This window comes from Polypterus senegalus, chromosome 9, assembly GCF_016835505.1.
Source record: "Polypterus senegalus isolate Bchr_013 chromosome 9, ASM1683550v1, whole genome shotgun sequence".
In the NCBI taxonomy this organism is placed as follows: domain Eukaryota; kingdom Metazoa; phylum Chordata; class Cladistia; order Polypteriformes; family Polypteridae; genus Polypterus; species Polypterus senegalus.
This window is the reverse complement of record NC_053162.1, coordinates 67,978,644-67,993,668: the sequence shown is the minus strand read 5'-3', so window position 1 is coordinate 67,993,668 and position 15,025 is coordinate 67,978,644. Positions and strand designations below refer to the sequence as shown.

At 39.4% G+C, this 15,025-nt stretch overlaps 1 protein-coding gene across 2 annotated transcripts in view; it reads left to right on the top strand.

Annotated features, from left to right (window-relative positions):
* dok4 (docking protein 4) overlaps window positions 1–14,708 on the top strand; it is a 268,036-nt gene extending 253,328 nt beyond the window's left edge. For both annotated transcript variants that reach the window (XM_039763188.1, XM_039763187.1), the window contains exons 8-10: window positions 7,448–7,586; window positions 13,601–13,718; window positions 14,198–14,708. In XM_039763188.1, coding sequence (XP_039619122.1) covers window positions 7,448–7,586; window positions 13,601–13,718; window positions 14,198–14,328 — 388 coding nt within the window. In that variant the 3' untranslated portion in view covers window positions 14,329–14,708. The remainder of the gene's footprint in view (window positions 1–7,447; window positions 7,587–13,600; window positions 13,719–14,197) is intronic.
* The last annotated feature ends 317 nt before the right edge of the window (window positions 14,709–15,025 follow it).

Genomic DNA, 15,025 nt, shown 5'->3' with positions numbered 1-15,025 from the left:
ATATATATATATATATAATATATATATATATATATATCGTATAATATAGTGGTCATCCGAGGGAATAACAGGCTGATACTCCAATAAATATTTGTCTGTTCCTGTTTATTTAAAGGCTTTAAGAAAAATAATGCACAAATGCGTTCAAAAAGAAACAAAATTGCTGCCACCGTAACACTCTGGCTAGGTTAATCTGAATGACTTTCTCGATTATAAGTAGTCTGTGGACCTCTTTTGTTTAGGTCACTTTGATAAGAATTGATACCTCCTTCCAGGTGGTCTTGCATTTATGGCTCAGGGACCAGAAGGGGCAGGGTCAGTTTCCCTCTTTGAGTGGTTTTCCTGCACTGTGGAGGAAGAAAAAGACAAGACAGTTAGTGGCATGGGATGTAACACATCTGGGAGGAACTCGAAGAGTGACACTCTGCTCTCTGACATGCATACATGACAGTACATACTATAAACATATATATTTTATAGATAGATATAAATATATATAGACAGCAGATATTGAGATTTATAGATTGTAAGTCTAGTATTCTGATATTACTCTTATATTTCACCATATAATACTACATATAGTAATGCTTTTGCTTATTTGTGGTATTTGACAAAGAAATCACCAACATGTTTGTTTCAGGTGCATTTTGTTGGCTTGTAAAGCAGGGTAAATAATTTGAAAAGCTTCTCCAATTTTCCCCACAATGTCTGCAGAAAATGAAAAAGCATCTTTTTTATACCCCAGTTGTGTTGTCTTTACATGTCTTGTAAAACAGTGACACACAGTGGTCATTTATAGGAATTGCAAATGTTTTCTGTAGCAAAATATGTTTGTAGAATTAAAACTCATATATAGTATGTTCAGTACGTTGTTTCTCGAATGCTAATTATTGCAGTTCTCACTTCTTAATTTGTCATGTCAAAAACCTAGAAAGGCTAAAAAATAGTAATGCACAGAACAAACATTCTTGGCCAAAACTAAAGCCAAATTTCAGAAAACAAAGACAAATCCAGAACACCTTTGTATAAGGCCTAACTTAATTAGTTTCACTTTTAATTTACATTTTTCAAAAGAATTATAAAATTGAAAGGTGATAGAAAATCTTTTTATTATTGGAGTCATTCTTTTCAAAGAGGGCATACTAAAAAAATTAAACTGAAAATAAACAAATTAAAAAATCTATATATATAATTCACTAAGGCAAGACAACCATGGAAAGCACGCCGGAAGGGGCGTGGATTCACTAAGCCGCCGACAAGTGAGACACCTATGACGCACGCAGGAAGGCGCCACGGCCACCAACTCCAAGACCATTGGATACGACGACAACTCACAGAGCCACGCCCACCAACTCAGACGCGACGACACAGAAAAACCGGCGTCATTTATATTCGTCTGTCGTAGAGGTCACATGCAGCTCCTACCCACGTTGACTGTTAATAGAGGCATGTTTCTCGTGGAGGTGAATCGCCATATGCAGCATGTAAAACTGTTTGCGAGGGGTATCCCATGGGATCCTTAAAACGTTCCTTTACAACTAAGGTTAAAACACAATGAAGTGAGCAGTCTTTAAAAAACGAGTTTTCAGTTACGACGCACGACTGCGTGCACTATAGCAAACTGTTTTACACGCTACATACAGCAATTCGCATCCGCGACAAACGTGCGTCATCTTAGATACTCCTGCACTTTGTACACACCCCCCTCCCACCTAGCTACCACCGTGGTCGGGTGTCTTGGTGGATTATATATAGAAAGGCAGCCAAAACCGCACAGAGCAATGAAAAGTCTACGTGAGTCACAGGTGCATCTGGACTGTACAAAGACGACAACGACTCGAGTGACGAGTTGGAGGTGGGCACATGAGCAGGCAGTGTATACTGAACGAGAAATCAGCAGACTAGCATGACGGAGGGAGCGGAGTGGATGTCCTTCTCCTCTCCTCCCGTTCCACCCTGAGCACCGCACGGACGATTGTGTGTTGGTTCGTTCCGTGCATTGGTTAAAACCCAATGAAGGAAGCAGTCTTTAAAAACCAATAAGCCCTGTGCCTCTGTTTAATTACCGTCTCACCTGCTTCACCAATGCAGGCCCCGCAACAGGCGATCCGGCGGCATCATTCCCATGACCCGCCGGGCAGCCAACTGGGTAACCAAAGTCTTTGGGTTCAGGGGGGAGTATGGTTACAAAGCTGAAACTTAAAGGAATTGACAGAAGGGCACCACCAGGTGTGGAGCCTTTCGTTTCATTTGACTCAACACAGGAAACCTCACCCGGCCCGGACACGGACAGGATTGACAGATTGATAGCTCTTTCTCGATTCTGTGGGTGGTGGTGCATGGCAGTTCTTAGTTGGTGGAGCAATTTGGCTGGTTATTTCAGAAAACGAACAAGACTCCCACCTGCTACATAGTTACACGACCCAACAGCGGTCGGCGTCCAAATTCTTAGAGGGACAAGTGGCTTTCAGCCACGTGTACATAAGCATTAACAGGTCTGAGATGCACTTGTATGTCCGGTACTGCACGCGCGCTACACTGAATGGATCAACGTGTGTCTACCCGGCGCGGCGAGGCCATTGAACCCCATTCGTGATTGAGACCGTGGCTTCCAATTGTTCCCCACGAACGAGAAATTCCCAGTACGTGCGGGTCATACGCTCACACTGATTACGTCCCTGCCCTTTGTAAAGCCCCCCATGGTCGGGTGACTTGGTGGATTATATATAAAAAAAAAAGCAGCCGGAACCGCAAAGAACAATGAAAAATCAACGTGGAAACCGACTGAGGCGGTGTTTGGAAAATTAACAGTCAACGTGACTCACAGGTGCGTGTGGACTGTACACAGACAAAAGCGACTCAGGTAGGGAGTTGGGGGTGGGCACATAAGCGGGCAGTGCGTACTGAACGAGCGCCGCTCAACCCCGTCCTTCGCTTTGGAAGGAGAAAGTGCAACTGCGCTCCTCCGGTTTTCAGTCACGGACAATTGTATGTTGGTTCGTAGCGTGCATTGTTGCAATGTTACTTTTCATGGTGGTTTATTAAATTACGGATTTTTCAAATGTTTATTTTTTCCTCTGTGCTTAAAAATCATTTAAAAAGCGGCCTGATTATGCGGCGTATGCTATGCCGCGGGTTGGCTAGTAGTTAATAATAGATTAGTGTAGGGCTGCATCAGTGTGCGTCTGCAAGGTTTATAAAGGTTAATGGGTTTTTCCAATCTAAAAAGGAAAGAAGTTAACCTTTAACTTTTTTCTTGCTTTGAAAACAGTTAATAATAATAATAGTTTTCAATATAATAAATAATAATTTAAACCATACAAGTCCATCAACCAATGTGATTTTTCAAATAAAATAAAAAGTACAAAAAAACATACTGCACTAAACAAAATGAGACTTGCCAGTGCCTGGAACTACCTCCAGTCTCAGTGTACAGAACAAATAAACCATCGGAGATCTAAAAGATGAGGTACAAAAGGGTTAACTTTGCAGGTATTACATCTGATGTGCTTCGTTGTGTTAAAAAAAAAAATGCTGCCAAAGCTACACGTTTCCTTTAAAGTTTCCCAGAGGCATTCCATTGATTGAGCTGGTACTAGAAGACATTAATGCTTTGGTTTTAGGTAGGAGAATTTCAGCACATGATTGCCAGATTCAAGCTTATCATTGTACCCATTAAGGAGTTTGCTCAGAAATAGATTTGTGCATGCTTTGAGAGTGCATGACGTCACTGATTAAATGTTTGTTATAATCTTTTAAATTGTAGATTAATTGTTTTTTAATACCCTGTCCTACGCTGTCCCGACAAAGGAATGGAGGTTTTGCATTCATTCTCGGATCATTCATCTACAGATATGAGCTTCCATGCACTTTCTAAACGGCGTCAGGGTTGTACAGGAAAACCTTGTGTGCATAGAGGACTGTAGGATGAGAGAGAAAGCTTCATAGCAGCAGTCCTAACAACAGGTGTAGCAAGTAAAAATCAAGGCAAGTTTCAACCAAAGCAACTATTTGGATTATCTGCACTGTTGATAAATTGAGCTGTTTCATTTGTACCAAAATAAAGTTTATTTAGTGTTTTGATTCTTCAAAGCACAAAGCATGTTATTCTAGTAATATGACATATTGTGCGTTAACAGAAATGCATTGCAGCGATACAGACAAGACCACATACCAAATATGAATCTAAAAATGCTACATTTGTATCAATCATTTGGGTTTTGCAGGAATTCATGATTAACATGGGTGAACGTAGTGAAAGTGCATACAGTGTATCATTTAGTTCAATGGTGCCTTGGCAAATGTATTACTGTCCACAATGGCAACTCCTAATGGGAGTAGCCGAAAGAAAAAGGTACCTTGGCAAATATAATGCAGTCTCTTAGTTACAATTCATTGGAAATAGGTAACGGCATTCCAATTTAATTTTTAACTCTGGATTTGTATACGTGGCAGACAATAACATAGTCTGATCGCTCATATAAGATACACTACTTTGAAACTGAACAACCAAGGCTTTCTTTCACTAGAGTTCTTGAATAATGGATAAATGTAAAACTTAAAAGTATGATTTCACATAGCAAGCCATTAGACAACCGCAAAAAACACGCCAGATTTGAACAGTTAGATCAGCAGGGGTTTGTGATATTTGAAATTTGAATCAATGTGGCTCATCTGTTAAACATTACTCTTTAGTAAGTTTTTTTTTGTTTTTTTTTTTTACCAGCTACTGATGCACATATAACTCTTACAGTAGTAAATGTTACAAACCTAGTAGTGATTCTCTGACAAAAACAAATTTTAAAAGCAGAAACGGCTTTAAAGAATCTGTATAATTCAAATATATCCTGAGCTATTTTAGAATTCATCAGTTTGACAGTACCGGTATAATAATGTTTGAATTTTTATTTTTAGTACTGATTTTCAGTTCCAGATGAGAAAATGTCAGAGAATAAAATTAGAATATTCATTTGGTAAGATAAATCAGTTTGTCCATGACTATGTGATGCTTTATAAATCCTATACTGAAATCCCTCTGCAATGATAACGCCCCCCCAGACCTATTGTTGCACTGGGAGGATTCCTTTGTCAATTACACATTAAATTCAAGACTTGCATTGTAATTTGATTTTTATAAATGCCAGTACTAGTTTATTTAAAGGATAGCTGGGGAACTACTTGATTGATATACCACTATTTTAAATTTGCTGTTACTATTACTAATTATATAATTTGTATTCTGTTACAGAAAAGGCATAATATTGTCCACTTGAATAATGGAAGTTACTTTTAATTAAGAAACCAGTGTCAGCATTATACATAATGATGTAATGCATCATATCACCCATTATCAATTAAGTCAATATTGCTCAGAAATTTTTCCTCCACTTTGTAAATTTTATGGAACTTGGTTTTTTATGTCTGATTGGTGTCAACGAATCCTAATTATCAACAAACTCATTTTCAGTTTGTCCACCCCCTATAAATGATATACCTATTGATTGCCCTGTTGCCCGAATTATCACTTTTGTTCCCTGAGCACCCCGGGTACATTTGTGCCTGTGTTTTGGGTCTGTCTTGCTTGTCTTCATCTTTTGGTCTGAAGTGTCTGACTTTCTTTCTTCCATTTTCTCTATTTGCAACGCTTTGCTTCCCCACGTTTTTCTACTTCTAGACTTTTCTTCACTTCATTTATTTCTTATCCAGTGGAAGCTATTCGCATTAAGGACAATTGCTTACAAACTTCCCTTGCCTCTTCTGTCTGGAAGTCAACTTTTTTTAATTTAATTGTTTTGGAAGTGTCAGTGGCAAGGATCAATCAGGCATCTGGCTCTTATATTTATAGATGGACTGATACAGTACTGTTGGTACGAGCACAGATACCCCTGATCCTGGCCACAACCCTAATCCTTGACATATAACAGAATCTATTATTTATGCATATAAATTTTTCAAAGCTGATTTTATTTGTTCCATCAATAAGGTTTTTGCTAAGTTTTACAGCCGGATGCCCTGCCAGATACTAACCCTCTTATTTATTCAGTCTTTGGACCTGTACTAAGTTGGGCTGGTTTGCTCCCCTGATGGCTAGATTGTGTAGTACCAGAAAAGAAGTGCAGAGGAAACTGGAAGAATGGAGAAGGACCTTGGAAGATAAAGGAAGATAAGTAGTAAGAAAACAAAATATAGAAGGACTAATGATGATCAGAATTCAGAGGATAAGCCTGCAGGTAGAGCTATTGAAAAGAGTGAATACATTTAAATATCTATAATCAGAAGTAGCGAAAGGTGGAAAAATAGATGCAGAGATAACCGACAGAGTGCACTGTGGATAGAATACTGTAAATGGAAGAAGCTATCAGGAGTATTATGTGTTCGAAAAACTAAGGTGAAGGTTAAAGTTAAGGTTTTTAAGGTAGTCATAAGACCAGCAATGATATATGAAGCTGAGACATGGGCAGTAAAGGGAGCACAGGAGTAGAAGTTAGATGTGGCAGAAATAGAATGTTGAGATGTAAATGTGGAGTTAGAGAATAGGACAGAATAAGAAATTAGACAATCAGAGGTACAACAAAATAGGAAGAGATATTTAAGAAAGTATAGGAAAGTAGGCTGAAGTGGTATAGACATGTGACTAGGAGAGAAAATTAACATGTGCGCTAAAGAGTGATGGAAATGAAAGTACAGGGGAAGAGAAAGCGAGGGAGGGCAAAACGGAGGGGGATTAATAAAGTAAAGGAATATGTGAAGGAATAGGTCTTGACTGTCAAGGAAATGCAGGACCATTCATCCCGGCCAATACCCCCAGACCACCAGAGGGAGCCCACCCTGTGACATGGAGATGCCCCGAATTCCAGCAGGGCATCATGGACTACGGAGTTTTCCTGTACAGCCCTGCTGGATAACGTCAGGGCCACCAGGGGTCGCTGCAGGGAGGCCCAGGGACTGTTATTTGCCCTATAACCCGGAAGTGCATCTTAGTCACAGTGACAGGGGAAATGACGTACTTCCGGAGATGAAGAAGAGGAGTTTTTTTTTTTTTTACCTGACCCGGACTATAAAGTACTCTGGGAAATCCCAGACGGACGAGCTGAGCTGGGAGGAAGGGTGGCAACACGTCTGGGAGAGTGGAGGACTTATTGATTATTATTATTGGAGTACTGATTGTGTATGAGTATTGTGGAATGGAGGGTGCTTTGTGCACTGTATAGTTCGAATAAAGAAAATATTTGGACTTTTATCTGGCGTCTGGTCTGAGGGTTCAAGGGGACAACAGCACCACCTATCTGTCTCATATATATATATATATATATATATGTGTATATGTATATGTATATGTGTGTGTGTGTGTGTGTACACTTACATATTATGACCTTTAGCCTGATTTGAAGATTGCCGATTCTTTTCATGTGCTTATATACGCAATGATTGTTTTCTGTTTTCTAAGGATGTGTGACAGTGGAGAAGGACTGTACACATTTCAGACACGAGAGGGTGAACAGATTTATCAGAGGGTACATTCAGCTACACTAGCCATCGCTGAGCAACACAAGAGAGTCCTGATGGAAATGGAAAAGAATGCCAGAGTAAGTACGGACCACTGTTATTTTCAAGTGTTATTTAGGTGGAAGCTGTTTGCTGGGCTAATTAGAAAATTTCTTGAATTTTTTTTTGGTTTGTTGCCATGCATTTTACTTAATACTGCTCAGTTCTATTAATGTTTGCATAGCTCTAGCCAGTGAGTACAGGCTTAGTGATTCGTAAGAGGTTTATAGGTAAAAAAAAAAAATAATAAATTTCAAACTTTGGAAATTACATAATGCACACATATATAAAGTACAGATTAGTTTAAACACACGGTGAAATGAAACAATTTCAAATATATTAACAAATACACATCCTAACAATACATGTCCATTAGTATTATCACTGAGCTCTTTCCAGTTGAAAACAAGAATTCCAGTCAGCAACATCCCTGGAGACTTGAACCTCCGGGGAGTCCATTTGAATTCTTAGGCCAACTAGCTGCCCAGGTAACAGAATCATTTCATCCTTGGATTCCAGATCTCCTACGTAATGGTAGTGCCCTTCTCATGGAAATGAGAACAGCTTGGCAGAAGAGCAGTGCCAAAAAAATGCCACAGTAGGATACTGTGAAGAGAAATATAATAGAGTCCACTTAACCTGACAGATTTTCCTTGTGTTTATTATGTACCCCGGAGGTGTCTGTTTTTCAGCAGACTTCTCAGCTGCTACCAGTACTACAACACAGCATGCATACACAGGTAGAGAACTGAAGTTGCTCTTTGATAGTCGTTCATATTTCACTTCTTAACCTCTCTGTTCTACACCTAACATGGTGTGTTAAATTGCCTTTCTAATGCTCTTCTTTTCAGAGAATTCCAACTAGCCAAAACACTTTTGGTTACATGGGCTGTGGTTTGTGCTGCTACCTCACTGAATCAGGATTCTTATTTTGATCCCCACCTTGAAACTATTTACATGTTGTCTCAGTGTCTGCATCGGGTTACCCCAGATAATATCTTTTGTATGTGGGAAGAAATATGTAAAATGGAGTTTCAAATTGATTCAATGGATTGTGTGTGAATGAGCCCTGTATTTGACAGCAGCCACACCTAGGGAGGGTTCTGCTTCAGTTCTTTGTGGCAGTGTAGTGGAATAAGCAAGTTCATCTATTCAGTATATTTGTATGAAACTGAAACTACAAGTAGAATTACAGGCCATACAAATCGCAAGAAATACACCAACCATTATTTTAGGGACTATTCCAGTCTCTGATTTCTTGACAGAAAGGCAACTAGCTGAATTTGAATATTCTTTCCAATTAGGGCTGGGTATTAGCACTGATGTCCTGATTTGATTTCGATTCACAATGTCCTGATTCGAAATTTAATTTATCTTGATTGAATTAGCACGAATATAATATGTTTGAAGTGTTAGCTTTTTAGAGATTACTTAACCATGCATAGAGAATATTAATATAATGTGACAAATTTCAGTAACACATTATTTGAAGTGTGTCTAGATAGTGGCTTCATAACATATGCATAAGGCCGGAATGACATTAAGAATCAATACTTACCTTTACATTCACGTTCATTTTCTTAGCAGATGCTTTTATCCAAAGCAGCTTACCAAAGAGGTAAACAATCGAGTTGTTGCTTACCAAAGAGGTAAACAATCGAGTTGCTGTTTCTTCAGCAAGTGTAATAGGACAGGTAACAAAGGTAGATTGCCACAAGTGAAAAAAATGTAATAACTCATACATTTACAAGCAATAAAGCAATTACACTTAAATAGCCAAGATTATAAAGTATCACAGAGCAAGGGTTTTTTTTTTCTCTCCCAATTAGACACATATTCACAAAACAGATGGGTCTTCATTTGCTTCTTAAATACAGTACATTGAGGGAGTCGGCAGTATGGATGGAGGTAGGTAGCCCATTCCACCAACTCAGAACCACACACAAAAATAGTCTGGATTGAGACTTGATCCCATGAAGAGGTGGCATCACGAGATGCTTTACCCTGGCACACCTGAGTGGGTGAAAGGGAGTATAGCACCTCACCAGGCTTGATAGCACATGGAGGTACTCCTGCCAGAAGTAAGTTGCAGTAGTCTAGACACAACAAGACCAGTGCCTGGACCAGACCTTGTGCTGCATACTCTGTCAGATAAGGTCTGATTTGTGTGGATGTTGTACAACACAAACCTGAATAAACAAGAAACAGTAGAAATGTGGTCTGAAAAAGTTAGGTGCTCGTTGGTGACCACCCCAAGGTTGCGAACTGACCTGGTGGGTGTTAGCAAAATTGAGCCAAGCTGTACAGAGATGGGGAGTTGAACAGACTAGCTAACCAGGATTACAAGAAGCTTGGTTTTTGCCAGGATGAGCCATAGGTGCTGGTCCTTCATTCAGATTGAGATATCAGTAAGACATACAGAGACTCTAGCCAATACAGTATTCTCCTTCGGGAGGAACGATAGGCACAGCTGTGTACCATTGGCACTGATAAGAGAACCCATGAGATTGGATAATGGAAACTAGTGATGTGGTGTATAGAGAAGAGAGTAGAGGACCCAGTACCGATCCTTGGGGTACAGTAGTACATGACTGGTGTGCCTTTGACAACTCCCCTCTCCAGGATACGCTGTAGGATCTGTCCAAGATTTTGGACTTGGATCATCTGAGAACAATCCCAGTGATGCGAAGATCAGAGAGGGTGGCAAGAAGGATGTTGTGGTTGACCGTGTCAAAGGCTGAAGAGAGATCTAGCAGAATCCAAACTAATGACATGTTGTTAGGTCCAGCACGGTGTAGCTGGTTGAACACAGTCAGTGGAGCCATCTCAGTCGAATAGTTCCTCGTGAGGCCAGACTGGTTCGTATTGAGCACTTCATTCTGTATAAGGAAGACAGAGATCTGGTTAGAAACAACATGTTCAATTGTTTTGGAAAGAAAGAACAAGAGAGAGACAGGCCTGTATTTGTTAACTTGAGTGTTGGTGTTGGTCAAGTGTTGGTGTTTTGAGAAGTGGGGTTATCGGAGCATGTTTGAAGATGTTAGGGAAAGTTTCTGAGCTGAGTGAGGTATTGATGATGTGTGTAATTGCAGGAATGAGTGATGGGGAGATGGCCTGAAGGAGATGTGAGGGAATAGGATCAAGTGGACAGGTAGTGTGGTGAGAGGAGAGGAGGTCAGAAGCATTTTTGGCAGACAGTGGAGAGAATGTGGAGAATTTTTGCTGTTGCTTGGAAGGAGGTATAATAGGTGGCAGTGTGGGTGAGCATTGACTGCTGATGGCTGCCACACTATCCTGAAAAAAGGTGGAAAAGTTATCAGCAGACAAGGAAGTTAGTGGAGTAGGATTACGAAGGGAAGTGAAAGTAGAGAACAGAGAGCGTGTGTCAGTGAAGCTGTTAATTCTGGTCTGGTAGAATCTTACCTTAGCATTGATGGTGGCAGAAGAAAAGGATGCAAGAAGAGACTAATTATTAGGTCTGTCTGACCTTTGGAATTTCTCCATTTCGTTTTGGCTGTCCTGAGCTTGGACAGTTAATTGCAGAGTGTTTCGTACAGCCATGGACAGGAGTGTTTTTCACATGCAGGCCTGGAAGAGAAAGGACAAACATTGTCAAGACAGGAAGGCAGAGTCGCGCATACAGTGTCTGTGGCAGTGTTGGTGTCAAGAGAGGAGAAGTGGTTAGGAGGAGGGAGACCACAGGAGACTATGGAAGAGAAATGGTAGTGCAATTGCATACATTACATGTGGGAGTGGGAGAACTTGATTATTACTTTTATTATATTCCGAATTTGCACTTAGATTATTATTGTTCTTTTTTTAATTCTTTTCTCTCCAATGCTTTTGGGCCTCTTTTCGACACTCTGCCATTTCTTCTTTGCTTAGTCATTGACGTGTCATTTAGAACGTTTAAAATTATTGTCCAGAAAAGGAGTACACCGAAGGAAATGAATAAATTGTATGTCTAAAAATACTATCCAGAAAAGCTTCTTTAAAGGGTGAAACAGGACTTTTAATAATCGACTTAAAATGAGGAAAACATAAAAATATATAAGAGCTGAGAGAGTAGGAACTGTGTCTGACAAAAGCATTCACACGAATGAGAGTTGAGTGGACCATGGGCGTGTTTGACAATGGTTGAGAGGAGGGCGGGACTTGAAAAAATCTCTGGTAAAAGTCTTGTCTTAAGATTTTCTTTTATAATAGAGAGATTAATGTTTCTTTTCAAACTTTCCATGGCCATATTTTCACATGTGCATTTGTGACTACCTTCTGAGAATTAATTAATTAATTAACTTAAGAATTCAATTTTAAAAGAAAAGCACTACGCATAATATGCCCTCTTTAAAATGATGCGTCAGCTTTATGTATTGTCAGGGTAAAGTAATGCATAGATATCAACATTTAGATTTGTACATCTGCAAGACTTTCCTTTACAATGACATTAGCCTTCAGCATAGGTTTTGTGTTTTTACTTTCTTTTTTATTAAGATATTCATTTCAGAGGTATACGATGTGGGATCTAACCAGATATAGATGAAATTAAAAAGGATAATGCTGGTGCATAGCTTATAGTAATGTGACACACGTACATATACATTTGGAATTATTAACATTGCGTCATACAACTAATTAGGCTAAAGAATTAATTTCCTGTGCATTTCACATCACTTAAATGCTGAAATTAAAAGGTAAGTAGATCAGATTTGGGAATAAAAATGAGATGTGAAAGTCAACTAATTGTAGCACACTTCTCTAGAAAAATAAGTGCATCGGCCACAAAGGAATATAGAGCAGCGTAGAAAATACTTGAAACCTGTGGTTTTTAGTAGTAAAATGAAAATAATAAACTGCTTAAATGAAAATGCAATGCAAGCCCCACTTCTACCGCTACATGAGCAGTCCACATCATTTAAACACCTGAAGCAATTTTGCAGAATTTAGATTTGCCAATTTATCAAAATATAGGAAGTCATCCACCTCAAAAAGACTGTTACTCAACTTTCACTTAATAAACAGGAAGAGGAGAAAACCAGCCATGTCCAAATGTATTCAGGTTAGCTGAAGCATGTCATTCCCCCCATTGTTTTGCTCTTTAAAAGATACAGGCCACCAAATCAAGCAGTTAGTCTCTGAGTACACAGGAGGCTTACATTATATGGCTAATAAAATGGGCACAATGCTGTACCTGCCACTTATTTATGATTGCCAATCACGTTTGAAGAGCAAATACTGGCCAAAACCAATCTCTGACCAGTTCATTGCATGCATCACTGCAAAGCACTGTATTGACCTCAGACATTCTAACATTCAAAACATGGAAAGACTTTTCACTTTATAATTATTGTTTGATTTTGGAAATATTATGTATCCTTTAAATTGCACAGGAATTGGATTTTATTTGGAAAGACAAATATTACATTCTATTTACTTTATATTATTTTAAACCAAAACATTCCAGTTTCTGCGGTGGGCTGGTGCCCTGCCCGGGGTTTGTTTCCTGCCTTGCACCTTGTGTTGGCTGGGATTGGCTCCAGCAGACCCCAGTGACCCTGTAGTTAGGATATATAGCGCTTTGGATGATGGATGGATGGATATTCCAGTTTACTGTACATGTCATCTGAGGCATACAGTATTACAGTAGCTTTTATCAGCTTAATTTCACAGTTAACAATGTAATAATAATGTATATCCATATGTTGTCTTCAGTAGGTATCTCTTATCATTGGCGTTTACAGAGAAGCCAGTTCCATCCCCTAGGTAGTGAATTTTCACATGCTTCTTAAAAGTGGGATCATTAACCACTTTGAAACAATACATTGAAAATTAGAAAACTGAACCTTGACACTCAAGCATTTATCATCTGCTGAATACCAGACACATGCATTTGATAACAGACTCAAGATGTACCCTTTGCCAACCATTTATAAAACTGTAGGGTGGAGGCCTTGCTTGTGAATTTATGAAAATCAAACTTGTTTTAAAGCATTTACATGCAATATTAAAATTGTCCTTTGTCATCTTATTATAAAATATTTTCTTATCTGCTCTCCAGCTATTATCCAAAGGCTCAGAGGCAGGATCATACCCATGTACCCCTACTGCAATTTTACCACGAAGTGCCTTCTGGCACCATATCACAGGCTCACAGAGCGGAGCAGATGGCACCAACAGTAAGTACCACCACCTTGTGTACTTCACTGATGTTCAGACAAGAATTTTAAATTGTTTTCATGATTTTAAGCATTGGACCACATAGCTTGCCATATGAAAGCACTTCCACTGGTACATCTCTACACATTTCATTTAGTTGATTGAGTATGCAATGATACGGTGTTTGAGTATGAACAGATTTCCAGAAAAAAAACATTAGTTGTCATCTTTAGTTTTTAATAGATTCTAGTCCTACTAGCGTCTTGTCTACTAAAAAGAAAAGACAATTATGCTGCTATGTGTTTGTCTACTAATACCTGTACAGTGAGCTAACAAGACTTCTGTGTTGTCTTCTTTTTTACATGTCACTTTTTATAATACATTTTGTCTCCTCAGGATGTCCAACATATTGAAAATGTTGTTTGGTTTACAAATGCTGAAAGTTACATAAACCGCATATCCATTTAATGCATTACTTTGTACCGATTTCTTTGTCTAGGTGATCTCTACCCAGATTCCCAGGCTGGCTCAGAGACAGATCTGCTTCCCAGCAGCTTACCACCAGATCCTAGCAGCAGTGCTTTTATGGAACATCATCATGGAGTGTTACCCAGTTATCCTGACCAGTGACAAACTGTTTGCTCCTGGATTCCTTCAAATGTAGCCTGCTTACCTCTGCCTGGATTGGTCTGCTTACATGTACCCTACTTAATCCACTGAAACCAAGGGAGTCAGTCCACCTGGATTTTCAGCAGAGAGAAGAAGAAAGAAAGAAAGGAAGAAGGGGAAGCAGGCCCATGAATTCTGCAGGACTTGTCTTTTAGATAAAGAGACGTTTCTGAAAAAGCATCTTTGCCATAGAAGGAAAGGCAGGTTTTGAGGCACACTGCATGTTGGAAACAGGATGTAATGCTCAGGGTGAGAGAGAGGGGCAAACATATGCTGGTGAAGACTCGCGATGTATGCAAGACGTCTAGCTAAAAAGCATTTTCCGTGCTTTTTTTTAAACTGTTTTTCTATCTTTGGTGCTTTTTTTCAAGCATGCATGCTTTGTACCAGAACTGGGAGATACACTATCCACATACACACACATACACACGGGTGTGTGTGTATATGTGATAGTTTTTTTTACTATACTTTAGTTACTGCTCATGTGGCAGATGTTTGAAGCTCAGATTGGATCTCAGGCCTGCATCCTCTCCCTGGCTTGGCAGCCTCTGATGCCGTAGTGAGGACAGTAGGCAGATTGCAGGGTCTGTAGGACATTCAACTAAGTTTCTGCAGTAAATGAACTGAACATTTCTGCTCTTTTAAAGTTTTCTATTTG